The sequence below is a fragment of the Haemorhous mexicanus genome, chromosome 11 (assembly GCF_027477595.1).
Source record: "Haemorhous mexicanus isolate bHaeMex1 chromosome 11, bHaeMex1.pri, whole genome shotgun sequence".
NCBI lineage: Eukaryota > Metazoa > Chordata > Aves > Passeriformes > Fringillidae > Haemorhous > Haemorhous mexicanus.
Window position 1 is genome coordinate 1167681 of NC_082351.1, and position 27486 is coordinate 1195166.

At 44.8% G+C, this 27486-nt stretch overlaps 1 protein-coding gene and 2 long non-coding RNA genes across 7 annotated transcripts in view; 1 reads left to right on the forward strand and 2 right to left on the reverse strand.

Annotated features, from left to right (window-relative positions):
- Window positions 1-4095: 4095 nt before the first annotated feature.
- Window positions 4096-19233, reverse strand: LOC132332084 (uncharacterized). Its single transcript, XR_009487784.1, has 4 exons — window positions 19094-19233; window positions 16185-16395; window positions 12540-12593; window positions 4096-9964 (listed from the first exon to the last, which is right to left on the reverse strand). It is a non-coding gene; the product is annotated as an uncharacterized LOC132332084 (long non-coding RNA).
- Window positions 19234-22914: 3681 nt separating this feature from the next.
- LOC132332086 (uncharacterized) lies at window positions 22915-26936 on the reverse strand. 3 transcript variants are annotated; one of them, XR_009487787.1, is made up of 3 exons: window positions 26798-26936; window positions 23887-24044; window positions 22915-23281 (listed from the first exon to the last, which is right to left on the reverse strand). It is a non-coding gene; the product is annotated as an uncharacterized LOC132332086 (long non-coding RNA). The 3 variants fall into 3 exon arrangements; XR_009487786.1 differs by lacking the exon at window positions 26798-26936 and adding an exon at window positions 25756-26069; XR_009487785.1 differs by lacking the exon at window positions 26798-26936 and adding an exon at window positions 25803-26068.
- The window catches only part of FAM120A (family with sequence similarity 120 member A), a 47869-nt gene continuing 46885 nt past the window's right edge, over window positions 26503-27486 (forward strand). For 2 of the 3 annotated variants that reach the window (XM_059856038.1, XM_059856037.1), the window contains exon 1: window positions 26503-27272. In XM_059856038.1, coding sequence (XP_059712021.1) covers window positions 26799-27272 — 474 coding nt within the window. In that variant the 5' untranslated portion in view covers window positions 26503-26798. The remainder of the gene's footprint in view (window positions 27273-27486) is intronic. The other variant, XM_059856036.1, reaches the window with a different exon arrangement.

Genomic DNA, 27486 nt, shown 5'->3' on the forward strand with positions numbered 1-27486 from the left:
TTCAAATCTCTATTTTTTAAGAAACCTCTTTGTTACATCCTGGCTTCAGCAGATACTGCTGTTACTGTTCATGAAATGACATGGACATGTGTGAGCTGCCCAAACCTCTTCCCAAACACTGATTTTTGCAGAGGACTAGAACTGGAGCATGGAGTACAGCAGTGGCAGGGTGGGTTTTTCGGGGCTTGTTCTTCAGGGTGGGTTTTTCCACTCACACCGAATGCCTGATGGGCCGGAGCTGGCTCTCTGTGACAGCAGCCCTCGGCTCTTTGTCATGGTGATCAGCAATGCTTCGCTGTTGTCATGGTTGCAGGGTTACTATTGAAGCCAAAGCTCTGCACAGCCCCTTTATTCATAGTTTCAGTGTATAAACTAATTAAGTCAACTGAAAGCAGCAGTCTGTTCCCTGTGCCTTGTTTTTCTAATATGTGGGATCAGATAGACCTGATTCCTGCTGTCCTCCAAAATATCCAGTCTGACTCCGCTTCAGCTCCTTGGCTGAGTTTTGTACCTTAACACCAAGCAAAGTTCACTGATCATTTAATTGTCCAGAAAACTCCTTGCAAAATTGAAAAGGTCTGTGAAAAATGTCTTTTGAGCTGCTAAGATAAGGCTGAGAGCCAGCGTGTTGCAGCTGTGCTGCATTCCTTATCACTGCTTTGCTCAGGATAGGAACGCGTTCACTGTGTTTAGTTTCTGAGTCTGTGCACTGCTGGGTAAAAAAAGAAAGTGGTGGCAAAATGCCTGGGGGAGGATCTCGGCAAAGCACCTCAGTCCTGCCCCACCACGGGAGGCTGGGAGGATGGAGAAGGACAACCTGGCTGGCACCAGCTGCAGCTGGCAGGCACAGTGTCCCCTCGGGCCAGGGGAAGGTCGGCTGCACAGTGACACACAGGCTCATTTTTTATTATACCTAATCTAAGCAGAAGCTCTGTGTGAGCCCGGGAGCAGTGGAAGGAGCCCCACTGTCCGTGTGAGGCAGCAGCGCTGGCGTCGGTGTCAGCCTCTGTCAGAGAAGGATTTGGGAGATTTGGTGCCCCCCCTCATGTCCTGATCACTGCTCAGCTCATGAGCCTTTGCCAGACATGGACCCTAAAAATCCTCCTAGCCCTGAGTGCTGCTGTGGTGCCTCCCAGGCTCACTCTGGCACACAAGCCCTGCGAGAGCAATGCCACGTGGGCAGTCCCTCACCACCCTCCCAGGAAGGGGAGCAGCGATGGAGGAGATGCAGGTGCCATTGGACCTTCTCAGGGTACAAAGGGAGCTGGAATTTGTGCTCTTGTCCCACATGGAGCTGGAATTTACACTCTTGTCCCACGTGGAGCTGTTGGCCGTGGCCAGCACACTGTCTGGAGGACATGTGCCCCTTCCAACTCTTTGTTGCTCCACAAACATGCAGCAATAATTGCTTTGGTTGCTTTCTTAACAAATATTTTTACCGTTAATCTCATTTTGACAGAATATTTGTGAGGAGTAAATACAATGGAGGCCCAAACATACCAAATCTATCAGCGGGAGATGATCTTCTCTAGCTCCAGCTCCAGCCTGGGGGTTTTTATGGTGCTGAATGCACCAGCTGGAGTTTGTGCCCCTCCAGATGCAAACTCTCCAGATGCACGGGTTCACTGCTGGCATTGTCCCGGTACAGGAGGTGTGTCAAGTTTGGGACAAGGGCAGAGGGAGGGGTGGGGTAGGGTTGTGTCCTGCCCAGCAGAGCTCAGAATTTGCAGGGACTCACTGTAATACCTCCATGAGAGAGAGCAGGGGCTAGAGATGACAAACAGAGCAGGATGTGAAGGCAGCAGGGCATGGAGTGCAGGGCAGGGACAGGGCAGCCCAGCAATCACCACAGAGAATTTAACCAGAACTGAAGGAAGTGCTCCCAAAGGCTCTGCTGTTTGCTAGTCAAAATCTGCCAGGATAAACTTTTTTAAAAGCAGTAATACTGTAGGAAAGTGACAGGTCTGCAGAGGGAGGTGACAGTGACTCTTTGCTGCTGAGGGATGCTGGCACAGCTGAGCCCCCCCACAAACGTGGGGCTTTGTGAACTCACCAACCAGGACTCCTACCCTGGTAGCTGATCAGGTTCACTGGAAGCCAAAAATAAGCAATTTTTACATGCAGCTCAGAATACTGTTTTGGCAAACTGCAGAACCATTCTGGGCTCCCAGGTTCATTCCTGTAAACGAAGGATTTCATAAACATCAGTTTCTCTCTTTCAGCCCCACCAAACAAAGCACAGCAAAAGACAACTATTGATAAATGCTCTTAGGGATAAGTATCAGGCTGGAAGAACTACATCAGCTAAAAGTTAACTATTCGCTTTTAACAGGAATCAATTAGTCTTGAGTTAATGAAGGCTGGAAATTAGAATACAGTTAATAGTAATGGGGGGATAAAAATTTGTCCTGGTTCAGGGCAAATTTGGGAGAGAACACCCAAAGGGCCCCCCTAGGAAATCGGATTCTACCACCCCTCCCCCAACCGGTCCAGGAGAAAATACTTCCTTGGAGAAAAGTGGAAAAAAACTGTTTATTAAACAAGAAAACTTAATATTAAACAATAAAACCCCTTGCTGCTCCAAAGGAGATGACAAACCCAGAAAGTCCCCTCCCCAGATTCCAGTTCAGCTCACTCAGTCTCTTATCAGTCCCTCCGGCGCTGGAAATGCCGTGGCCCAGGCCCGGCCCGGCCCACCGATGCGAGCTGCTGGTGCTCTTATGGTTGTTCAGTCCAGAGCAGGTGTGAACAGGTCCAGAGAAAGGGGAAAAAGGAAAAAAAAAGCACAGTCCAGGAAACTTCTTTGCCTCAGCTAGCGAAACTAACTAAAAAACAGCAAGAAAAAAAAGAGAGCCCTGTCCCGCCGTCTGTTCATCTGCAGAACAACGCAGTCCAGGAGCAGGAATGTGTAGGAGTGAGTTCAGTGTTTGAAAACAAACTGCACGCCTCCTCTCCCCCCCTCAATCCTTGGAGCAAGTCTTAAAGGTGCAAAACTTACTATTCAGCATAAATGGAACGAGATGATTGGGGATAAAAGCATCATATAGTCAACCTAGGACAAAATTCTAGAGCACCTTGTGATTGCAGAGGTAGTTTGAGAAGCTTGTGGAAGGATTGTGCAACTAAGTAGAAATTTCAGAAGGGACAAAATGGTTTTTTGTTGTGAGTCCTGAAGGATTTGGTGAACTGCTGGGAACAGAAAGCACTTTTTGTTTTTCCCCTGCTGGAATTCCTAGGGTTATCTGTGGGGGGTGAGCAAAAAAATCCTGTTGGTAGATCATCTAACTTGTGGGTGTTGCGTTGTTTTTCTTTCCCTTCTTCTCAAGCACTGAAGATTGGTCTTGGCCAGAAGAAGATGCAAGTGAGTTCTACTAAGTGCCATTAAAATCCTGGGGTCTGACTGGTGGTGCTGCCCAGTGTCCTCACAGTACAGGCAAGGTCAGGGCTGGGGTAGAACTTGTCACTTGCAGACCTCAGCTTTGGCAGAGGGTGCCAAGAGCTGATCCTGGTGTCCTGCTGCGTGCAGGGACGTGGGAGACACATCCCAAGGATCACCAGCAGCCGCCACTAAGCTGACGGGAGCCTGGGTGTCGGCACGCCAGGAACGCACCGCCGCTGACTTCTCTGAGTGTGCATGTCCCCGGCAGGAGCCCGGACTCCTCCTGCAGGGCATGGTGCTGCCATGCCTGGGGCAGGTAAGTAAAGACCCTTTATGCCCACGACACCTCTTGCCCAGCAGCGGGCAGATGCTGGGGCCTCGGCTGTGTCACCCTGCTGCCCCTTCCCCTACCTCAAGGTTTGTGCAATCATCTCGCAGTGCTAGGCGGACAGCAGGGCTGTTTAATAGGTGATTGTCTAACCTGTGGCTGAGGGAGGTGCTGGGACGTGTGCTCGGCGCCAGGTGACACCAAGGGACGCGTACTCGGTGTCAGGGGACAGGGCAGCGTGTGGCCGCGGTCCCCTCACGGTCCCGCTCACTGCCGGGGCCCGCCCGCTTTGGCTCCTGCCGAGGGGTGGTTAAACACCCTGCGGGCAGTGCCTGCACACCCAGAGGATGATATACTTGCCTCCTTTCTGCAACAGAGAAATAAAATCACAGGTTGATATTTCATTTATTGAAGTACATATATTTTTGGAATAAAATTCAGTGTAGCACTGGAGAGTGATGTGTTATTACACATCAAAAACTTTCCAGCTCTCCCACGAATTTCTTTGGTCCCTTGTTAGCAGCCTCAGGACTGGTTAAATGTTCTATTTCTGCCCGTTCTGTCACAGCCATAGCACTTTTGTGGTCTCTCAAGTGAACACCCTGCACTGTCCAGGCCATCGTCCTTTCTTGCCATTACACTGTACAAGCCCATATATTTAAAGTAAACGTGCTTTGTATCACATCAGGCTGCTCTTAGAAAGAGCTCTTCACTGATTGTAAAGTAATTACGGAGGACAAGTTTCACCCAGTCCCAGAATAGCCTGGCATGAAATTCTCAGCTGAAATAAACTGCTGTCTTGCCATTGCCTTGGGCCCAAACCAAACAGGATGGAGAAGCACAGGTCTGATCCCAAGCGGGACCTGTGAATATGGCAGAAGAGCTCAGTCATAAAACTAATGGTGACTTAGACTAATTTATTTTATTTCATTTCATTTATTGTTATGTTATTTCATCTTATTCTATTGCTTTTACTTTATTTTAGAAACTGCTGTGAAGTCTGAGATTAGTGGGGCCTCTGAGAATACACAAGTCAACTTAGATAAATATTTAATCCAAAGAGAGCTTTCTTCTGAGCCCTTTTAGGTTGGTGGTGAAAAATAACCTCTGGTTGAAGGCTGGGAAAGCAGGACATGAGGATCATGATTTAGCACTGCGGATGTTCTGCACAACATATGCATGTTTGTGCCTACACAGCATATGGGCCATGTGGGCATGGGGCAACATAAGAAAACATGAATAACAAAACCAGAGTATTCTTTGTTCAAACAGCACAGCTCTAGCAGAAGAGAACTGGCAGATATATTAGCGGACACTTCTTGTTCAGATTTCAGCCCTATTTAGGCAGTGAGGGTTTTTGCCTCCTGATCTTGATTCCTATTCTGAGAAAAACTACTTTTCTGACACATACTCTGATGCAAAGTCTCCTTGATAGACCACAAGATCATCAATGGAATCAAGCACAGGATCATCAATGGTGGATGCTGCAAATACAGGGATGGACCTGTATGCCACCCTTTGGGCATAACTTTGCAGTTTCAGTGGTTACTGAACTCAGGGACTGCTGTAGGTCAGGATGCTGCTGGCTGAGAGCTGTGTGTCCTCATAGCTGTTATCTGTTCACTGTTGCTCCTCTAATTTTGAGGAACCACAGTGGCTCAAGGAGAAAGAAGTGCTGTGACAAGAGGCTTTACAGAGAAAACTGTGGGATTAAAGGATGGGGGTCAGCTGTTACCATCAATAATCTAAAGGCTTTGAGCTGGTGATAAAGCAAGGAAGCACAGGTAATTGCTGGGTCTTCAGCTGTTTCTGAAGGAAGACTAGAGAGGGATGAGGATGAAGACAGCTCAATAAATCATGTAAAAGAAAGGAGCCTCCATGAGAAAGCTGCAGAGGAAGGAGCATCAACAAGGGTGGCTGCAGGCCAAGGTGGACAAGGAGAGACAGAGGGGGATAGGACCTCTTCAAAGTAAATCTAAGGATTTTACATCTTTCACTGTGCTCTGAGAATTTTTACTGGGTCACAGTCGTCCAAATTTCTAAATGTTTTTTCAATTTTAATAATATTTTAATATCAAACCAAGTAACTAGTGAACAGCATCAGGTTGCTTGCAGTCAAGCATATGAATCCTGTAAATGACAAAGCAAAGTGGAAGACTAAGAGAATGAGAGCATATGACTGTGACAACAGTTTGGGATGTCAGGATTATCACGTGATGGCTGGATAAAAGACAAAATATGTTTTCTATGAATTCAGTTAAAGCCATCTGGGTTTTTTTTTTCACATACTGTCTCAAATTATTTCGTCTTCTCTCAGTGCCAGAGCTGACCCCTGTTGACTAAGTGTCTTGGATTAGTGCAAATTTGGGAGAAAACTTCCAAAGGCGTTCCTCTGGAAAGCAGATTCAAGTGGCCCCTCCTCCAACTGGTTCCGGAAAAGATTTCTTTGGAGGAAAGTGGAAAAAACATGTTTAACAGGCAAAGCATTCACCAGCAGAATAAAAAATGAACAATATTAAACAATAAAACCTCTTGCCACTTAGAAGTGATGACACACTCTCAGAAAGCCTCCTTGGTGGGCTGTAGCTCTGCTAACTCATTCTGTTACCAGTCCCTCCCGCACTGGAAATGCCGCAGCCCTGGCCCAGTCCGGTGGGTCTCAGGTGTGAGCTGCTGCTGCTCTTCTGAGTTTTCGGTTCAGAGCAGGTTTAAGCAGTTCCACAAAAAACGGAAAAAAACAGTCCAGAGAAATTCTCTGCCTCAGATAACTAAAGGCTTACAAAAATCAAAGGAGACATCTATCCCGCTATCTGTCCTTGCCGCAGACAACACAGTGCAGGAGAAGGATGCAGGGGAGCAAGTGCAGTTTGTGATAACAAACTCCGTGTGTCTCCTCTCTTCACTCTCTTCCCTCTTCACTCTTGGAACCAGTCCTAAAGGTGCAAAACTTATTTCTGGGTTGAATAGACGAATGGGGATACAAGCATCATAAAATCACCCCAGAACACTAAGATGTCTCTCACTGAATAGGTCTGTACCCAAAAAAAGCACACTCCTTTTCCTTCTGTGAAGAAAATAGCATGAATCTTGTTTTTCCAAGGTTAAATGGGTTCTTTATTTCTATAGGCAGGAAAAGAGTGCTTCTCAGTAGTACTACAATTGACTAAAATATCAAAGGATAATTATTTTTTGACTCTATCAAAGGACTCTTGTGATTAGCATTTAATCAAACAAGGGCATACAGGCCTAGAATCACCCTGTCATGAACTAATGAGTGTATTTTCTAGCCCAGAAAATGCTTCTCATTACCATTAGGGGCAACAGAAAAGTGCATATGATGCTAATGGTTTGTTCTCAAGTTCCAAGATCTGCATGTTGCTGTAGCAAAACCTAATCTCTTGAACTCCTAATAATGCAAAGCTTTTTCCAGAAAAAAGAAAAATGCATAATTCACGAGGAATGATAGAACTGATGATAGAAGAATTGATGATAGAAGAACAATAATTGGAACTTCTCAGATTTAAAGGCCATGAAAAGTTCTTGCATTAGATCCATATGATAGGGGTGATTTAGATGGCAAGGCCAGACATCCCTGACATTGGCAGGACTGCAAGTCCAGAGTGCCTGCATTTTCATGACTAGACTTTGATCATCCACAGGAGGTAACAGGCAATCTACAAAACTGAGAGTTGCAAATGGATTACCACTATTAGAAAAGGAAGGGTAGGTAGCTGGGAAATACCTTTACTTACTTTGTGAACCTTACTTTTGAATCACCTGTCACCAGCATCATGGGGTAAATCAGGCTATCCTGATCTGGTTTTGGTCTAATATATGATATTATATCAACAAACAGCACATTGGTACTTGTGGGAATGATTTCCCATGTTCACTGGCATTGCAGCACTTCAGAACAGGCTCCAGTGACAGATACTCTGAGAGACCCACATTACCAATATACCAACAACCAAAGCATGTGCACAGAGAAAAGGACTAAAATTCCCAGGAGAGGAACTAGCAGTGAAAGAAAATTTCATTTTCTGATTTCCTTTTATAGCCCAAAATAGCCTGTCTGCTATACCTGATCTTTGGAAACAGCAATTATGAAGACTGATGGTATTCAATTCCTGGCAGTGTTGCAGCACACTCATGGGGTACTTTGAGTTGCAAATTCTGCCTGGCAGAAACTCAGTGGAGTTAATCATATGCAGCAAATTAAACAAACAAATAAACAAACAAACAAGCAGGTGTGTTTAGAAGGATCTGCAGCAGCTGAATGTTTTCTTACCCCTTCTAGGGAAACGTTCACAAATTGCAGGGAATGGGGAAGGTAAAGACAGAGGGCAGTGGTGGGTTTTGTATCCAGGATCAAACAACCTATATATATATCTGCAATTCACAGACTGAAGCAGGCTGAGAAATTTGTCTATATTCTTACAATATTCAGAATTAAAGCTCTCCTGCAGTGAAATAGTTGAAGTCAGTCCACTAACATATCAGCTGTGCTCTGACAATGAGGTGATGAGCTATTGAATGCCCCAGCTCCTGTCCCAAGGAGGCAGGTGCTGCAGAAAGGGCTCCTAAAGCACCAGCAGTGGGTAGGATGTTCACCAGCCATGGGCTGGCATTGCCAGCCACAGACTTTTCAAGCAGTCTTGAAACTAACATGGATTTACAGCATGGAAAGAAAGGTATAAGAGACAGGAAGTCAAAGTAGCTTTGGCATAGCTCAGCTGAATGCAGATATCCTCATCCTGTATGCTAGTGGGCTGGAGAAATGGCTCCTGAATATCACATTCTGCAGCAAAACCCTCTGGTGCTGAGGAGGTTGCCTAGAACATTTCTTGAAGAAATACACCTTTTTGCCATTGCTGACTTTGGTGACATGAAAGAGTCTCAGTCCCAGTATCTTTCTCTCAAAAACCACAGAAAGGGTAAAATTAATCTCTGGTCAATGGTTAGGGTTAAGTTTTAACAAGCTAACTCAAGCTCAGTGTAACTAAGCCCAGAACTTACAATAGAATCATGGCAATTAGGATTTGTAGAAAGGAACACATCCCTGCTTTAAAGGAAAACTATTTTGCCATTAGCTCAAAGTAGCTTGTAAAAGCTTTCACTATGACTAAGATCTGCAGTAATGTTGGAGATCATTCAGCCAAAGATTGTGGTATAATGCCTATTTATGGCTTTAGCATTTTAAGGTTTTTGTGAAGTAAAGCATTAGGGATGCAGTGGACTCCCTTGCATCTGCTATGCCTTGGAAGAGAGCATGTGCCTGCTCAGGAATAAATTAGGAGTTACATATTCAATCAAGAATACACATGGAAGGCGTTACGAAGAGTTGAATGCTAAACTCTCATCCACCACTCCACAGGCATAAACAGAGCATGCTATGGTCACTTTGTTTGGAGAAGAAGACAATTCTGCTGGCATCCCACTGCAGCATCCCAGAGCCTCTCACCAAAAGGGTGGCTGGCTTCATCCCAGGAGTCAGGAAGGAGAAGCAAAAGGTGCTCTTAGTTCAGAGATGTCCCAAATGTGCTTTGTATTCTTCCAAGAGGGAAGTAAATCAGTGTTCGTACCAAAAAATGGGCTGTGGAAGTGCAGCTTACACAAGGCTCCACAACTCAAAGATGCACCAAGTTTAGACCCATTATGTGTTGTTCCTGGGAAGATGAAAAGAGGATTTTGATGGCAATATCCTTCCTTAGGCAGGCTTTGGGGTTTTTTTCCTGGCAAGAGAGATCTTTTCTGATAACTAACTGCTCTTTCTTATGAGCTAGCTGTTGTCAGTGTCTAGAGGACATAAAATAGATCCTATCTGCCCAAAACAGCTCCCAGAAATCAACTGTTATTTTGTTTTCTTTACTGGGTAAAAGAAGGAAGATGGCTTTTAAATTAGAAGTTGAAGCCCTTTCCAGAATTGCAATATAAGATACCAAACCAATCATTCTTCACACAGTTACCTCCTACTCCATGAGCTCCTACTACCACAAAAATTGGTTGTTGCCAGCTGAGCTGAGTGAATAATTTGCAGTTTCATATTTGTTGGAAGAATTTTTCCTTTTCTCTTTTCATTATTTGTCCACAAGCAGATTGATTTGCTTGAATATCTTTTTTCCAAACACATGTGCAGAAACCATTCTGGAAGTAACTCTTGCTGTAGATCATTTGTGAGCAACTTGTTGCAATAAGTCTTCAAACATTTGTCCCAACTCCATTCATTGTATATATACACTTGCATCACGTGTCTATTTCTGTGAACAAAACATCAAAAGAACCAGTCTTGAGTATTCTCCCTGAGAACAATTGAAATTATGCACAATTTCACCATTTAAAAATTACTTAATTCCTAGAAATAATGGTGGGATTCTCCTGCTTGTTGTAACGTTTGAATGAAAAACAAGGCTGTATTGGAACCCTGGCTGAAGAGTCTGACCAGGACCATGCTGGACTCAGTGCAAAGTTCTTCTATCTCCATTTTTTTAAATGGAGGAAAGTGCTCTTCTAGACTGTAAAACACTGTCTTTTAAGAGAAAAGTTCAAAGGAGTGATTGCACCTTTCAATGGGACCTGGTTTGGGTACCTTGCATCCTCTCACAAAGAAAAGCATTGGACTGGCTCTGATAATATGGAAAAGGAGGTGAAAGTCAAAGCCCAAGAGTCGTGGTACGCCAGAGCTAAGGAGCTTTAGAATTTCAAATCCAAGTCTCACAGCTGGCCTGAAATGTTTGCTTTGAAGACACCTGTAAAATACAGGCTTGGCTCTGCTTGGTGTGCCAGGGAAATGCTTTGCTGGTATTCCAGCTACAGTAAACAGCTGCTGCAGTTGCCACACCAGCACTCTGTGACGTCAAGTAGGGAAAATGGAAATGAGAAAGTCATGGAATTCATGGATGACGATATTTGTGATTGTAAATGGGACATGGACGTGCACCTCTTCTATTGTTTCTTGCTGTCCACTATGAAAACAGGAAGATTTTATTTAAAAATAAAATATTTTTATTTAAAATATTTTAAAATTTAAATATAATTTTTAAATCCACACAGAAATACTGCTACTGAGAAACCAATTACCATTTTTTCAAATATTAATTTTGGAAAAGAAGTTTTATTTTATTTTTGCTCTCTAACTTCTTCTGAAATGATTTTTAAATCTGTCAGTGCAGAAAAGACTTAGTGCACTGTGTGTTTAACCAGCACCATCTGAGATGGACTTAAATGTTAACAACTCCTCAGATAATGTAGTTTGTGACAGAAATAAGTTATTGATATTATGCATCAAAGTTCCCTGAACCTAAGATTCAAACAATCAGTTTTAGGCTTGTCCACCAAGCTGGGTGCCAGATGCAGCCCAGCCATGAGGATGGGGGCGCCCCTCCCGCCATGCCAAGGTCAGCGGAACCCATAAAAACCACGAGAGCCCTGGCCGTGGCACAGAGTGAAATCACCGTGAGACATTCCAATGAAAGAATTATATCATGGCAATTTGTATCTCATTTTGGTGATGTAGTTGGACACTGCCAACACAGTGCTGGAAATCAATACAGCACAGCTCATGCCCTGTCATGTCCCACTGCTGGCCCTTCAGAGTGAGAATCTGTTAACTCTGTACTCAGAAATCAAGTCCCTCAAGACAGGAAAATTATTATGAAGTCAAACAACAATAATTTACACTTTAAAAAAGTTCCCTACTTTTCCTTCCACCAGGAGCAGAACAGGGAACTTTTACACAGTTTTATTGTCTACTGAAGTGAAATTTTATTCTTTGGCAACAGCAAATAAGTCCATGTTTCTTCTGCTGAGTTGCTTAACTAGTGTGATGCTGTATCCATGCTCTAGAAAGGCCTGTGCATTCTCCTCAGAGAAGGCAATACTGCATGTAGGAGTAGAAAATCTACTTTGGAGCAGTGGCACAGCTATTTCTGCACCAAATGATGTGTATTCCACTTCCTGTTAGATGTGGATCTCAAACATAATAGAGACTTTAAATTTAATTTCACTTATAGTTTATGCTGAATCTCATAAATGTGATCAACTCAGAGGCACAGCATTATTTCTTTGCAATTTTCACTGCTTGCTGGTATTTTTTTCCCAGCACCTATGTGCTGCAACTTCACATTTGGTATTGTGATACCAATGGAGTTTAGGGCAAAGCAATGAGGATGTGCTAGCATCAAATAAACTTTAAAAAATTAAAGCTTTGTAAGAAGATAGATTCTTTCCACACATTTCCTGCAATTAGTACAGAAACCTACCATAGTATACATCAGAGGGGAAAGTTACTACACAAAAAAACCCCGAACTCCGCCTGCCTGACTTGGAATCTGCATGTTCAAGCGGACTAGCTCCCTGCAAGGGGCGGCAATCCCAGACCCAAGCCCCGTGAGCCGCAGCAGGCAGCCCGGGACCCAGGGCAGCCCCAGGCTGCGGCGCTGCTCCGGAGCGCGGCCCTGTGTGCCGCCAGCCCGCTCCCTGCCTGCGCTCCCTTCACCGCTGCAGAATGGAATTTTGGTATAGCTCCGTCGCGCTGGGCTCTGCTCTGCTGGTGTGAAATAGCACAAAATGAGGTACAGCATGTACTCCTACTCTAGAGAGCAGGTATAATCTCTGCAATTACACCCCAACTGCACGGCAAATACCAGGTAAATACAGAGCAACAGCGTGTTCCTGCAGCTTACATGTTAATTATGCACCACTACTAAGGAGTTCGAAGATAAATTATCATTGCAGGATTTAGGTGCCTGCTAAGGCGGGTCATAATGGAATTCATGCTATTGAAGGCTTGCTTTTGTTGATTTTCCAATGGAATGGGGAAGGGAAACAACTCACCTCATAGGCCCAAAGGCTTAAGCACATATCGTGTCCTTGTACAGCAGAGACACACTATCATAAAAAATAACATAGCACAATTAGGAAAACTGGGTGAATAAACAAACAAAACTAATTTTGAATAATAAATCACTTTTCAAATGCCATTTAGTAATCCTCCTAAGCAAATGTGTTTAAAATCACTAGTATTACATGCAGTATAACCGCTATGAGTTTCCTGGCTCAGTATTTAAACTTGTATAGGCTAAAATCAGAGAAAAACATCAAGCCACCAATGTCACTAGCAAAACTATCGTTACAGCAATGACAGGGCTCTACCTATACAGCTTGCCTAGGCTCTTGAAATAGAGTATTTCTTATGGTATTAGACAGATCACCGTGTGAGGCCAGTTCATAGCCTGTGCTAGCTCTCCTCTGAGCTGCACTGCAGTATTTTGGACTACAACTTGTTACTTTCAATAGGTATTTTAACAGTATTCAAAAAGATAAAATGAGCTTCTCTGTAAACATTGGTCTTCTCCAAAGTGAAACTTCCCTTTAAATTATAACTCCACAACGGTCGCTTGGTCAGCCATTTATAATGACTTTTACCACCTTGGATTTTACTTGTAATTTTCTTTTCAATTTCATTAGTCTCAAATTAATTTTCTTCCTGAAAGGTGTTGTTGATGTTTCTGGGCCTTTCTTCTCTTGAAGTTCTTGATCTATTTCTTCCCAAAAATGTCCAGTGTCTATTGCAAAGGAAGATGTTGGTCTTTAGGGATTGCAAAATCAGGATGAGAAGAGACATAATAACCAACCATTATTTTCTGTTGCTTATAGAAACCTAAGGTACAGAATAAGACCTCACTGAAACTGGCTGTGCATAACTGCAGATGAAAACAGTAAATAGCTTCAGATGACAACCAATGACTGTTGGTTTAAATGGGTTTAGGTTTATGTAATGTACATTGACTTCAAATAAAAGGCAACTTTTCGTCTCCAGCACTGTGAACAGGGCAATCTAATCGAGGCTCCTTAGCACAGCTGCTGCAGCTGATGGAATCTTCTGAAGATGGAAACCTAGACCATAAGGAGGATGAAAAAAGAGAAGGCAACATATCTTGTTTTCTTTCACTCATTTTACTCCCTCCTCAGTCTACCCTGGAGCCTCAGGAACTGTTTGTAGGTTCTCCTAGAACACAGCCATCTACCAAAGTGAATGCAAATGATGTTTCTTCACTCGCAGGGTCTGCTCTTGCTCTCCCTGAAATCTGCAGCGAGATTCTCGCTGTCTTCAGTAGTACCAGGCACAGGTTAACCAGGCGTTGAGAGTCCCCTAATGAAAAAGAGCTAAGAGTACTGAACGGGAGAGATATTAATATCTATTTAGGAGAACATGGCTTCCCTGAAAGGCTAATTATTTTGAGAGCTAGCCATTCAAAAAAAGTCTGATCAATGGGAGAACAAATTAAAAATGAAGAATCTTTCAGAAAACCAGAGAGTGGAATACTGCATTCAAGAGGACAGTTGCAAATTAAAAGAAATGTCAACATATCAGGTGGCAGGAACTTCAAAAGGCAATTTTCTCCCTCCTTTCCATAGGCATTCTTCATGAGCAACATCAAGAAGTGCAACATGCTAATAGCTAATAACAGGATAAGATTCACTAATTTACTAACTGAATAACTTAATGTGTATCAAAGGAATAGTTTTCTCATTTAATTCTTTTTTTTTTTTAAGATACAACAGTAAGCTGAGTATTATCAAGTAGATAAAAACAACATAGATTACAAGTCATCACTAAAATAGACATTTTAGAATTAAGATTGCTTTTTTATGTAGGATGTCTCCTTTAGGTTTAAGGAATCACATATCTTTTATCCTCATTACAACTCAGATTTCAAAAAAGAAATCAGGAAGGTATCTTTGTGGACATATGATGTTTTGCTAAAAACAGTGTTTTGCAGAGACAGACCTGTCATGATCTTAAAATCTGAAAATGTTGAAGACTGCAGAGGGAAGAGGTTACCCAGTGAGGGATACCAAACATTTGGCCAGGTAAAATGATAGCAGACCTAATCCAGTGTTGCTTCATCCTGCTTTAAGCAGAAGGCAGGAGCTGATCTAAAGGCCCTGTCCAACCAGTATTTCTATGGTATAACTCAGATTTTAGCCAGGGGTGTTATCAAAATCTTAACAGAGATGATGTCAAACAACTAACTTAATATTCATACACCAGAAAAGAGGAAGGAAGACACACCTCTCCAGCTGACTTGTTTTCTCAGAGCCAACTCCTTGCCAACAGGGCACAGCACTGCAATGTGTCACACACTGGTATCACCTTCCTCTCCTCATATCTCAGCCACAAACATGATGTGTTGTGATGCCCCTCTAATGGGGAAGGTCAGGCTGTTGGAACTAATGGTTTTGTGGCAGATGGAGCAACATTTGCAATTGGGAAAAAAAACAATCTGACACTGCCAACACATTAATAATTCTACTTTCTTGGAAATATTCTGTCACTGTCTCCCCTACATGTAAATATGACTTCTTCCAAGGAAAAAGGCATGGTTGAGCAGGCTTTCTGAGGACAAGGACCTCTCTGCACCTGTTTTTTCTCTCCTTCAAAACCATTTGCTTCCAGTCACAAATTTTCGGAGCTGCAGCACCATGGGGGTGATACTCGTGGTGATTTCAGTGAGAGACAGGCACGAGCAGGGCTGGTTTGGGCAGGCTGGCCCATGGTCCCCACTCAGCTGAACCACGCAGTCAGGACACAGTGAGATCCAGCAGGGAATGGCTTTCTTTGGTTTGTTTGCATATTTTTGCACACTATCTCTCTGTGTGAATGCCTGTGTTCCTTACACTGTGAGAAAAACAAGAATTTCCTGATCTTCCTTTATACCACACAGTATTTTTTATAGCCTTACAATGTCTTTTATTAATTTACTTTTAAAAATAGACACTCATAAGCCTTTCAAATTCTGCATCTATACAACGTCAAAGCATTTCAGTGATTTTTTCAGTCCATTTATATTGTAGCTGCCTGGTGCTGGGGTCAGACATGTGGTGGTAGTACTGCAGGCAGTAAAGATGTCCATCCTCTCTGCAGTTCTCCTTGCTGTAATTATTGATCTCTGGGGAAACTGAGCCTCAAACACCAAAAAAACCTTTCTGTGATGCCTGACTGTTTAGCAGAAGGTAATGGGACCAGTGAGCTTTTAGTTTAAAAAGACAGCCATTGTCCCTCCACTGAGGAGGAACTGAGATTTATTTTTAACTTTGCACTTTTCTATACATCATGACAAAAAGCTGAATAATTCTATTTTTGTTTAGGAGGAAATTATAAGACAAAAAAATAATCTGATAGATTTTAGATTAGAGCTGCTTCCCTGAGAACAGGGGCTGTTGCAGTGTGGTTCCATGCCAGAGATAACTTTTTTCCCCCAATACTGTCAACTGGGCCAATATATTTTCAAGAACTGCTGCACTAAACTGAGAGTTCTCCAATATGATGCTCCTGCAAATTTAGATTACTCTCTCTCTGTCAGTGCTGAGATTAAGAAGTCATTAAGGTAATCTGCATCATAGTGATATTTTAATGACTGCTCTGAAATGGAAAAATATCACACATCTGTTTGTATTCTGCAACTTGAGGCATACCTTTAAGAAGTCAGTTTCTGATGACATGTTTGGGCAAATCGTGCTTTATCTGCATGCTTTTTCCATGCATCATCCTGATCTGGGAACCTGAATTCCAGAAGCAGAAAGCTATGTTGATTGTATAGTTTTGGAAGTCAGTGTAGTCCAAAGCACATTCCTCAAGACCATCAGCCTCACAAAGTCTGCTCGAGAAGGTGGAGATGTTCTGTATCTGTTAGAGGAATCACAGAAAGTCTTTGTCACAAGAATCTCCAAAAACGAGCATCTTGGCCTTATGGATATGACATATTTCTTTTTCCTAAAACTAAAACCCACTACATATATGAACTGCTATTTTTTTTTTTTTTTTTGTAAACACAAGTGCAAATAAAAGACTTCTACTGTTGCTGGATTCCTCCTCCTCCTCAATTTAGGCAGTCAGCAAAATTACTTTCTCAGTATCAAGTTACAGTTAAGAATTGTTAACTGTGGTGTAACTGAGAGCAAAGACAAACTCAAGTCAACGGGGTTTCCTTCACTTTTGACACAAATAAAGCCTCTAAATTTGTTTAGATCATAAAATTGAAAGCATGAAGTATAGAGAAAAACATTATAAAAGTATAGAGAAAATATGTGCTACAAAAATAGAAGTTTCTTACTAAAGTAGTTTTCATGGAAATGCTCGCAGTTGAGTTAGTGTTATTTGCTTCTAATTCGGGCTTTATTCTCCATACCGTACATTAACAAACTTAAGCCACTTAATGCCAAGTGCCTTACACATTTTTCTTTAATTAAATTTCTCCAAAGAATCACATTACATGAGCATTTGCCAATACAAAAGCACACTGAGAGATTCTGGGTAAAATCCAGGCACCCCTACAGTCACCAGTAAAATTCCCATTGAAGACATTATTCTACTGTACAGATCTTTACTGTATATGGGTAATAAAAATTATCTTGTCACTTAGGAATTAAGTTCTTCAGTACACTATTCTAGGAGCCTCAGCTCTGAATGAGCTCCACACTAGCACTTACCACCTCCCTTACTAGACAAAAACAACGTTACTTCAGAGTCCAATAATGTCCGTTTTCAGGTATGTTTATAATTGCTGAAATATTCAGTAGATGCCAGTTTAGACAAGCTTCCTGCCTGTGGATAGAGGTAGGTACTCAGTCTAATAATCTGCAGTTTTACTACAGAGTTTGAGCACAGGATTGCCTGCACTGAGCTCTTGGAGAAACCTGAACCATTGAAACTTAGGGATTCTCTTAACTGTTCATTAATAAGCCATAGGTGAATAGTACATGAAAGCAGTGCAAAAATAATTCACTTTAGGACGATCTTTATGATCATTAACAGAAGACTAGATATAACAATTTACTTGTATTTCATTTAGAGCTATTTTTTGTCTGTGCAAGATGCTGAAGTGGGTAGTTCTGTGATTCTTTTTCTGACGCAGGTTTTTAGCATCATTTTTTCTTCCATAACTCAGCCATACATTGCTGTGGGATTTGATGTTTGGGGAAAAAAAAAAATCAATCAAGTCTGCTCTAGGCCAGCACTGGTCAGCAAGGGCACAAGCAGGAGGGTTTGAGCTGGTGCCTGCTCCTGCCTTGGCTCTTGGGACATCACCATCCTGCAGATGCAAGAAGGACAAAGGGCTGAGGGCAGCTTGTCTGCTTCAGTGCAAAGTTACTTTCCTAACTGGTATATTTTTGCAGCTCTAAGATGTTACCTAGTTACCAGTGAATCACAGCCTGGTAACCACTCAGAGAATTCTGGGGTTTATTTACAACAAGGTAAGTGGCCCTGAATAAGTCAGGCTGGGGACACTTAGGCTGTCCAATTGTACAAGATGATGAGTCTCACACAAAATTTATTTGAAGCATTAAGATTAAACTTGCAGTATGAAATTCATTACCATTAGTCTTGACAACATTAACTCTATTTAAAATCTATTGAACTGGTTTAAAATTAAACTTCAGGTTCCCTTCACCTGCAACCCAGCCCTGAAGCTGTCGAACCCTGCGTTGTCCATCCCATGCCAGATTTTCCCATTTGGTTGGAAGATTGCTATTAATAGACCATAAGTGGATATTAAAAAAAAGGAAAAAGCGAGATTACTCAATTACCCGATTCTGCAAACAGTTATATTTGCTTGCTTCAGTTTTGAGAAAGATTGTCCGAAATTTAGTCTCCTGATGGGGCTTAATCTTCCCCTTTTGTGGCTCAGGACCATCCATCCCTCCTGCCTCCCCCAGTGCTGGCTAAGTGGGGTTGCTAAGCGACATGTTCTTCTCTTCTGTACATTAGCAGAGAGAAACAGATCAAAGACACCCACAGCCCTGAATTATTTTATAAATTAATTTAAAGAGACACTCTCCTGTGCTTTATTATGTGGGGGGAGATCAAAAGTTGCTGGGTATAGTGAGAGTAACTGGAGAATTAAACTGATGTCTTCTGTAAGACAAGAATGCTCTCACAAATGAGAGCTGTGTAGTATTTGCCTTTTTTCTTGGTGGTTTTTTTTTTTTTCTTTTTCAGAACTAGATTACGCATTTTTTATGCTCATTAATGTTTCTAGTTTCATGGCAGTCAAGACATTGAGTTGTACCCACATGCAGGCCAGGCTGCATGTGGGTACAACTTTCAGAAGTCAGGGTTTCTGTCATGAGTGACAAGCTTGCAGGTTTTAACTCTTTTCATCTCTTGCAAAAGAGATTATCTATTATACAAAAATGTTTAATTCATTAATTTTTTAACATTTTCCTGACTGATCTTAGGCAAGAAAGCCACAGGACAAAGTTCAAGTGATGTATCTTTAAAAGAATAAATGAAGATATGGAAGTAACTTGTGTAGATCAGACAGAAAACCTACGACACCAACATCTCAGATCTTGCTGAAAAGAATGAAAACCAAATGACTAACCTGTAATTACAAAATCTGAGCATACACAAGTTTAAACATTGTCTTAGAAGACCTTCACTTTCCTGGCATCAGCTCAGCTCAGCTGCTCTGTGCAAGCTGTGGGGTTTGTAGGAGCAGGCTGGCAGCTGAGGCAGGTGCTTGCTGAAACAGAAAACAGAGGAATTATTTGCCCTTGTATCTACTCAGTTTCTACCATCAGCAACTTAAAAGGAAAAAAAAAAAAAGCACTTGGTAACAAAGTGCAAGAATTTTTCATGACTTTTCATTTCCAAAGCTGCCACGGCTGGCACAGCCCTCAGAAAACAGAGAGACACACAAAAAACACACTTAAAACCTTCCTCAGACAAGCAAGACAGATGATTTATATAGAAAGTAAAACGCTTAGGTAAGTTTGCTGCAAAAAATTCCATGTAAAATTTTTCCCACATGCGAATCTTGTTGTTCTGTACCAGCCACCTGAGCTGCACAAGCAAATGTCGCCTTTAAGGCTGTTTCAGGGGCTTGCTCAGGCAGAGGTGCCCCTGCAGCTCCAGGCACAGCATCACTGGGGGAAGGAGTGCCTGCCAGAGGATCCCACTCTCTTCACCGTTTGCCTGGTCAGAGAGTGGAGCAAGCTCCTCACTCTTGTCCTAGGCCAGCAATCTCACATCAAACTGAGGGTAGACTAGTGAAACTAATACAGTCTACGACCATAAAGTGATCAATTTCACATAAATCTTCACAAAAAAAGCCAAACAGCATTAGGATTTGTTTACATGCATTTTATTTTCCAATGAGAAAACAAGCTTCCCTTTTGTTCCCACATCATTAAAAGTCTCTTCCGAATTCTAACTGCTTGGGTTTGGCATGTAAAATCCACTGTACTAAAGCTAACCTACATTCTTGTAAAAGCACATATTTTAGAACAGGGCTCATCCAGCTTCCCCATTTGTAGATATCAATTACACAGGAAAGATATGTGCTTTACTCTCACTGACAGAGTGTTTTATGTATAAACATCTTGATCAGCACTACACTGCCCATGGATAGCACATTTGGTGTGTTTTGGCTGAATTTCTGAAGGGGAAAACTGTGACTTGCACTCTAAATATTTTTTCTGGAGAATAGATTCCTCCACACACTATGAGCATCTTGTACAGAATACAAGTAAATATTTGGGAAGGAATATCATGCTTATGGCAGGTATTGATTTGCCAGCCTTGGACTAACTGCACAGCACAGCTCTGGCTGTGTGAGTTCTGCAGGATGGCCACGTTCCCACCACATCACTGCTCCTGCTGCAATGGCAAGGAGAGAGTCAGAGAACCCTAGAGTTGAAAGGCTTGGAAGGTACCTCAAAGATTATCCAGTGCCACCCCTGCCATGGGCAGGGACATCTTCCACTAGGCCAGGTTGCTCCAATCCCAGTCCAACCTGGCCTTAGACACTTCGAGGGATGGGGCTGCCACAGCTTCTCTGGGCAGCCTGTGCCAGGGCCTCCCCACCCTCACAGCCAAGAATTTCTTTCTAATATCTAACCTAAACCTGTCCTGTGTCAGTCTGAAGCCATTCTCCCTTGTTCTGTCACTCCAGGTCCTTGTAAATAGCCTCTTTCCATTTCTCTTGTAAGCTCCCTTCAGATACTGGAAGGCTGCAACTGGATCATCCTGAAGCTTCTCTTCTCCAGGCTGAACAACCCCAATGCTCTTAGCATTTCCTTGTAGCAGAGGTGCTCCATCCTTCTGACCATCTCGGCAGCCTCCTCTGGACTTGCTCCAACAGATTGATGTTCCTCCTGGCTGTGCAGGCAGCTTGTTAGGATCTGCATTTCTGGCGAGTTTATTCAAACATTCTGACCACGCTGTGTTCAGGGATGCAGTTCAATTGAGCTAGTATTTTATCTTAAAGGTAAAATGAAATGAAGTGGCGTTGTTGTAAAAATGTAAGCTAATTTTTATTAATATTGGTAGAATTTTATTTAATGAATGTAAGTAATTTTGATTCGCTGCTTCTCTTTCCTTACTTCCAGAATGCTGCAAGAACTTGTGGTGCAGCTGGGCTGCTGGATTCCAGATGTGAGCAGCCAAGGCTGGGCTTGGGCCTGGGAACAGAAGATGATGCTTTTGACATGTGGGAGGACAGTGAAGGCCTTTGAGAACATTAATAACATTACTTGATGCTTCTACAGTGCTGTGCCTGCGCCTGCTTAAAGTTCAACATAGACTATGAGTAATTAGTGATCTGGATGTCTCTGAAATTATCAGCAGCAGCATTTAAATCATCATTAAAATACAATTAGCAGCCCTTTGAACAGAATGCTGTCGTTCAGAGCAGTCTAATTGGCGGCTCATGGACCAGTTCTGGACAACAGGACTGTCTGCTTCTCCAACTGCACCAGCTCAAGGAGCACCCTGTCCCAGGAGTAGTGGCTCTGCCTCTGGTATGGACATGGGAGAGCCATTATGCGACAGGAAAGGCAACAGCACAAAGTATCCCTTATGTCCAGGCCACTACTTTGATTTATAGACCTCATTTCATCCTATATGCTGATTCAAGCAGGCACAGCACCAGAACTTTGTACCTTGAAATTCAAATAAATTTAGGGGTTTTTTTATACTTCCATTTTAGACTCTGCAGCAAGAACTGCAGGGATGAAATAGGTGCAGACCATGGTAAGACAAATAACAGAGTGATCCACATCTATGGGTGGCGTGCCGGCAGACCGTGCCGCTGTGTGCTTGGGCAAGATGAAGAATTCAGCTGCTGTAGCAGACTGAAAGTGAAGGTCTGGCATGGATGGTATTCCCAAACCAGGCAGCCCTACCCCACATTTAGGTAGCTAAATCTGTTTCTTTCATGCCTGAGATACTTGTGTTAATTTCATAAATGCCAACAAAAATGACATGGTTTTAAAGTGCTGGGAGTGTAAATAGCTGCTCTTCTGAAATGGCCATAGTAGATGTATTTTAGCTCAGATGTGCTCTCGCCATACCACTGGCAAGTACATCTTATCTTGCTACAACCTGTAGCATTCTATTAGTATCTTTTCATAATATTATTGATGGTTCTGCAAAAACTGCAGTTGAATGGACTTTAAATACTGGCTTTTAGTATGTCTCACACAACTTGCACAGGAACAGCACACTACTGTTCTAGGTTTTTGAAGCAGTGCTACTGCTCCCCACCAGCTCTCACTGCCTGCTCCATAATGCCCTTATTATTTATGCTTTTTCTCTTGCAAATTCAAGTTTAGAACTTAAAATTTTCATGCTTTTGTTTCTTAAAACTAATCAAAGGCAGCGAATAGCCCCGATGCAATCTGTGTAGGGTGTGCTATGGCTGAGCATCCACTGCTGTGAAAGCACTGCTTGTTCTCTGAAAGGAGGGATTATTTCAGCCAGCGTCATTGCCCCCCTCCTCTTCCAGCCTGCTTCTCCCAGGCGCTCGGAAGACTCACAACCAGTCGTTTTCTTGCCCGAAAAGTTTGCTGGAGCAACACCATCATTTACCCCACATGTGCCCAGGGCCAAACCCCTCAAGGGTTGGCCTCTACAGACAATCAAAAATTTTGAGTTTGAGTATAGCAGTGGCTCTAGTAAAGTATGCTGCCTTTTGAATCATCTTTTCTTTAGATTGGTGGTCCCTAGAGAGCTGATGCAGAGAGCAGTAAGTGCTTTAAATAACTCAGTGATGTGCCTTCAACGTGCACATCTTTGTCTGAAGAGAAAAATGTTCCATCCGAAGTATCATAGATATTTGAAAAAAGTTATTGCTTAAGCAAGATGGTGTTTGTTGATATTTTGTGGAGATATCTGAACATGAAAAACCTCCTTCTATAAATGTTGTGTGATGGTGTATAGTTTAATTGCAGCAACATAAGAGACAAGAAAGGGATGTTGCAGGTGGTAGCAAATTCGATGATACAAAATCAGAGCAAGATTGCAACAAGTGACAAATTTTATCCCCAATACTTTTTTAAACCTCAACATTTTTTCTTCAATTTCTTTTATTTTTGCAACTTTTTTGGACTAAGTGACACGCATGCCTAGAACTGTGAGTGCTGAAGTAGCAATGCAGAAAAGCACTTGCCCAGGGGGTGAGCCCATGGCCACTTGTAGACCTGGCAGTGAGGTGAAGGCTGGGAGCTCTTCTACAGCAGCAAGAACAGCGAAGTTCTGGGGCAGCAGGTCCACAGCAAGACACACCAGGCTGAGAAAACAGGAGAAATATTAAGGGAAATTACACTGAACAAGTGTTTCCCATGCATCTATTGCTCTCAGGCAGACTGTACCTTTCAGGTCCCAGTGGCTAGTCTGTTCCACAGTCTGCCTCCATGTTCATCTTGCTGTGGAACTGACTTTCCTTAACAGAGGAACCAAGACTAGACTGATAACATTCATCTCTGTCCTTGCTCTGACACGGTTATTTGGTTATTCGTTAGTTCTCCTTACTGACTGTTCAGTTCCTTCCTTTGAGGGAGCCACTCCTAATTTGCCTCTGTTCAGGTTGGATAATGAGTCACTGACTTTAATACCAACTGCTATTAACCCTTCCTTTACATAACCAACACCTGGGAACTGTGGAACACACATCTCAGTGCTGAAGTAGAAGACTGATGAATCTTGCAGGCTTTCTGCTGCTGGTTGATGAAAAAATGTCTTGTTTGCCTTGTGTTTTTGATTAATTAGTCTTTAAGTCTAGCTTAATCTACCCGCTTTCCAGAGTAATTTTGTTTTCCATAAATTTAACTTATTTTCCACTGTCTTCTTGTCTGGCCAAAGTTTTAGTTTATATTAAATAAGTTCTGGAAGCACCTTGTTTCCCCTTATGCTTTTCCTCTCTCTTCTCACTGGGGAGGGAGGGCTATGTTTGTGGCTGGGCATGAGCTGGCAGTGTCAGTTCTGCTGTGCCTCCCTGACAGGAGGCTGACAGCCAGGCTGCTGGTGGCACATGCTCTGGACTAGTTTTCTTCCTAAATAACAAAACAGAAAAAGACACAAGCAAATTCATCATCTCTTATTTATAGATTATTTGCCATTCCTAAGACTACTGAACTGAAAGACCCTGTGACACAATTAACGACAAGAAGTGAATTCTTCTTGACTCAGATATTACTCACAAGGCTACTTAGAGAATGGCTTGTTTGTGATCAAGTTTTGCACTGTTGGAGCATTGGATACATGCAGGATTGTCTGAAAGTCTGATTTTTAGGCACCTCATATACGCCAGTACTTGTTATTTTGACCAAATTTTGGTGATTTTTAGGATATTTGAAATTCTGAAGTTCTTTCTCTTCGATCCACTTTCCTTCTATTAGCACTACTGGCCTGCTACCATGTTTTGTGTGTTCCTCAAAGTTCTTCCAAATTGTTTTATTATTTCAATGTTACTATAACATATCTATTCTTACAGGGTAATCGAAGAATTCTAAGGGAAAAGTAATTCAGAAAGAGATCAGAATATTTACTTAGGAAACCACACTCTCAGATTACTGCAAAGAGGTTTCCAAGAAGAAACATGCACTTGTCATTGATTACTTCCATAGCTCTTTTCCAGAATTCTTTATTCTATCATGCTGATGCTGCACCAGGTGGGCTCAGACACACATGAATGGCACTCACTGCCTGGGAGTGAGCCAGCCCACTCCTGCTGCAACAGCTATTCCCTGTTGGGAATATTTACTGTGGGTGTCAATCCAGCCTGACTGAAATCTCATTACCAATATGCTTTCCCTCATTAATAAAATACTAATGTGAACACAGAGCATCAGCAGCTTGACACTTCCTGTAGTTTTCCAACACCCTAACAGCAGAGAACTGCTCAGGTGCTGCAGTATTATTGCAATGATAAACTTGCAAGCAACCTCTTGAGCTTGGGCACCTTGGCCTTTTAAAACATAATTTCTTCTGGTAAAACCGAAGATGGTTAATTCCTCGCTGCCTGTGCAGTGAAGAGCAGGTTTCTTCCAGTAGTTGATAGTAATGCTCATTTATGGGTTTCTTCCCTGGTAGTTAATACTTATGCTCATTTACCAGTTATGGCAACAGTTTGGCTGCCCTGTGGATGACAGATTTCAAGATGCAAGCAGTTGCCACTTAAAGCATGTCTAAGGTGAAAAGGCTGCCAAAATCATTGAGGGAGATGACTGTGTATCCCTATTCTGCACTGGTGTGGCCTCACCTCAAGTCTTGTGTGCAGTTTCAGGTGCCACGATACAAGATCTTAAGCAATTAGAGAATGTCCAAAAGGGAGCTAATAAGATGGAGAAGAGTCTGGAGGGGCCCTACAAAGAGTGGCTGAGGGCACTTGGTTTGCTCAGCTGGAGAAGGGAAGATTGAGGTCAGAGCTCCCCAGGGACTGCAGCTCCTCCCGACGGGCAGCTCCAATCTCTGCTCCCTGGGACAGACATAGCACCCAGGGAACAGCTGGAGCTGGGTCAGGGGAGGGTTAGGGCGGACATCAGGGAAAGGTTCTTCCCCCAGAGGGTGCTGGGGCACTGAACAGACTCCCCAGGGTTTGGTCATGTCCCCAAAGGCTGCCAGAGTTCCAGGAGCTTTTGGACAGCACTGCCAGGGATAGCCGGGGTGGGATCGTTGGGGTGTCTGTACAGGGCCAGGGGCTGGACTCGATGATCCTTGCAGGTCCCTTCCAGCTCGGGGTATTCTATGATCTGGAAGCTTTACCAGCAGCAGCAAACGCTCAGCCGGGAGAGGCCAGGCCAGCCGGTCACCTTTATCGGAGGCGCTGTGGCCAGGTCGGGCGCGGCACCTGCCCGAGAGCCTCCTGGCTCCCCGACCGGAAACGAACCGTCGTGAGACCACTTCTGCTGCCCTGTCACGGCCGAACACCCCGAGCAACAGGTGCTCGGAGCGCCGCTCTCCCGAGCGGGGCCCGCCACGGTGGCCGCGGGGCTAATGGAGCGCCGCTGGCCGGCAGCGCGGGGCCAGGACCGGGCCAGGCCAATCCGGGCCGAGCCGGGAGACCCCTGCTCCGGTTCCCCCCGCCGCTCCCCGCCTCCGGCCCCCTCCCCTCCCCTCCCCTCCCCTCCCCTCCCCTCCCCTTCCCTTCCCTTCCCTTCCCTTCCCTTCCCTTCCCTTCCCTTCCCTTCCCTTCCCTTCCCTTCCCTTCCCTTCCCTTCCCTTCCCTTCCCTTCCCTTCCCTTCCCTTCCCCGCCACTCGCTTCCGCCGCGCTCCCGCGCATGCCCGGGTTATGCAACGGCCGCGGGCGGGCCGGGCCAGAGTCGCAGGGCAGGGGGCTGTGAGGGGCGCCGGGCTCCGAGCACGGGCGGCGCCGAGTGCGCTCCGCTCTCCCCGCGTTCCCGCCGCGGCCCCGTGGGGTGAGTGAGTGGCAGCGGCGCCGCCGCCGCCAAGTCCCGCCCGTTCCGCTCTCGCTGCCGCAGGCGGCGGCGGCGGCGGGTTGGCTTCCTGCGCGCCCGGCCGCTCCCCCGCCCCCCGGCAGTCGGAGCCGCAGCCGCCCGGATCCCCGAGCCATGGCTCTGTGAGCGCAGCACATGGCGGCCGCGGCAGCCATGAGCCCCCCACTAATCCATACAACTCCCCCCTGATCGGCCACCGACGGCAGCCAGCGCTCCCACCCGGCTCCACCGCTCCCACCGCCCGCCCGCCGCCGCCGCCGCGCCGCCTGGCCCGAGCCCAGACCCCGCTGCTGCTGCCGCCGCCGCCGGGACCCCACTCGCCCGCTCGCCGCCGCCGCCCGGTCCTCACCATGGGAGTGCAGGGATTCCAGGACTACATCGAGAAGCACTGCCCCAGCGCCGTAGTGCCCGTCGAGCTGCAGAAGCTGGCGCGGGGCAGCCTCGTGGGTGGGGGCCGCCAGCGGCCCCCCCAGACCCCGCTGCGCCTCCTCATCGACGCCGACAACTGCCTGCACCGGCTCTACGGCGGCTTCTACACGGACTGGGTGAGCGGCGGGCAGTGGAACCACATGCTGGGCTACCTGGCGGCCCTGGCCAAGGCCTGCTTCAACGGGAACATCGAGCTCTTCGTCTTCTTCAACGGCGCCCTGGAGAAGGCCCGGCTGCACGAGTGGGTGAAGCGCCAGGGTAACGAGCGCCAGACGGCGCAGCAGATCGTTAGCCACGTCCAGAACAAGGGCACCCCGCCGCCCAAGGTCTGGTTCCTGCCGCCCGTCTGCATGGCGCACTGCATCCGCCTGGCCCTCATCCGCTTCCACATCAAGGTGAGGAGGAGCCCGGGGTCCCCCCCCGGCCCGGGGTCCCGGTGCCCCCTCCCCGCCGCTCCCTCCCGGCTCCAAGATGGCAGCGGGGGCTGCCCGCGGGGGGAGGGAGGGCACCCTCAGCCGCTCCCCTCAGCGCCTCAAAATGTCGCCCAGACCCGCGGGGGCGGCACAACTTTCGGCGGCCTCAATCCCCGGGGGATTTCGGTTTATTTAC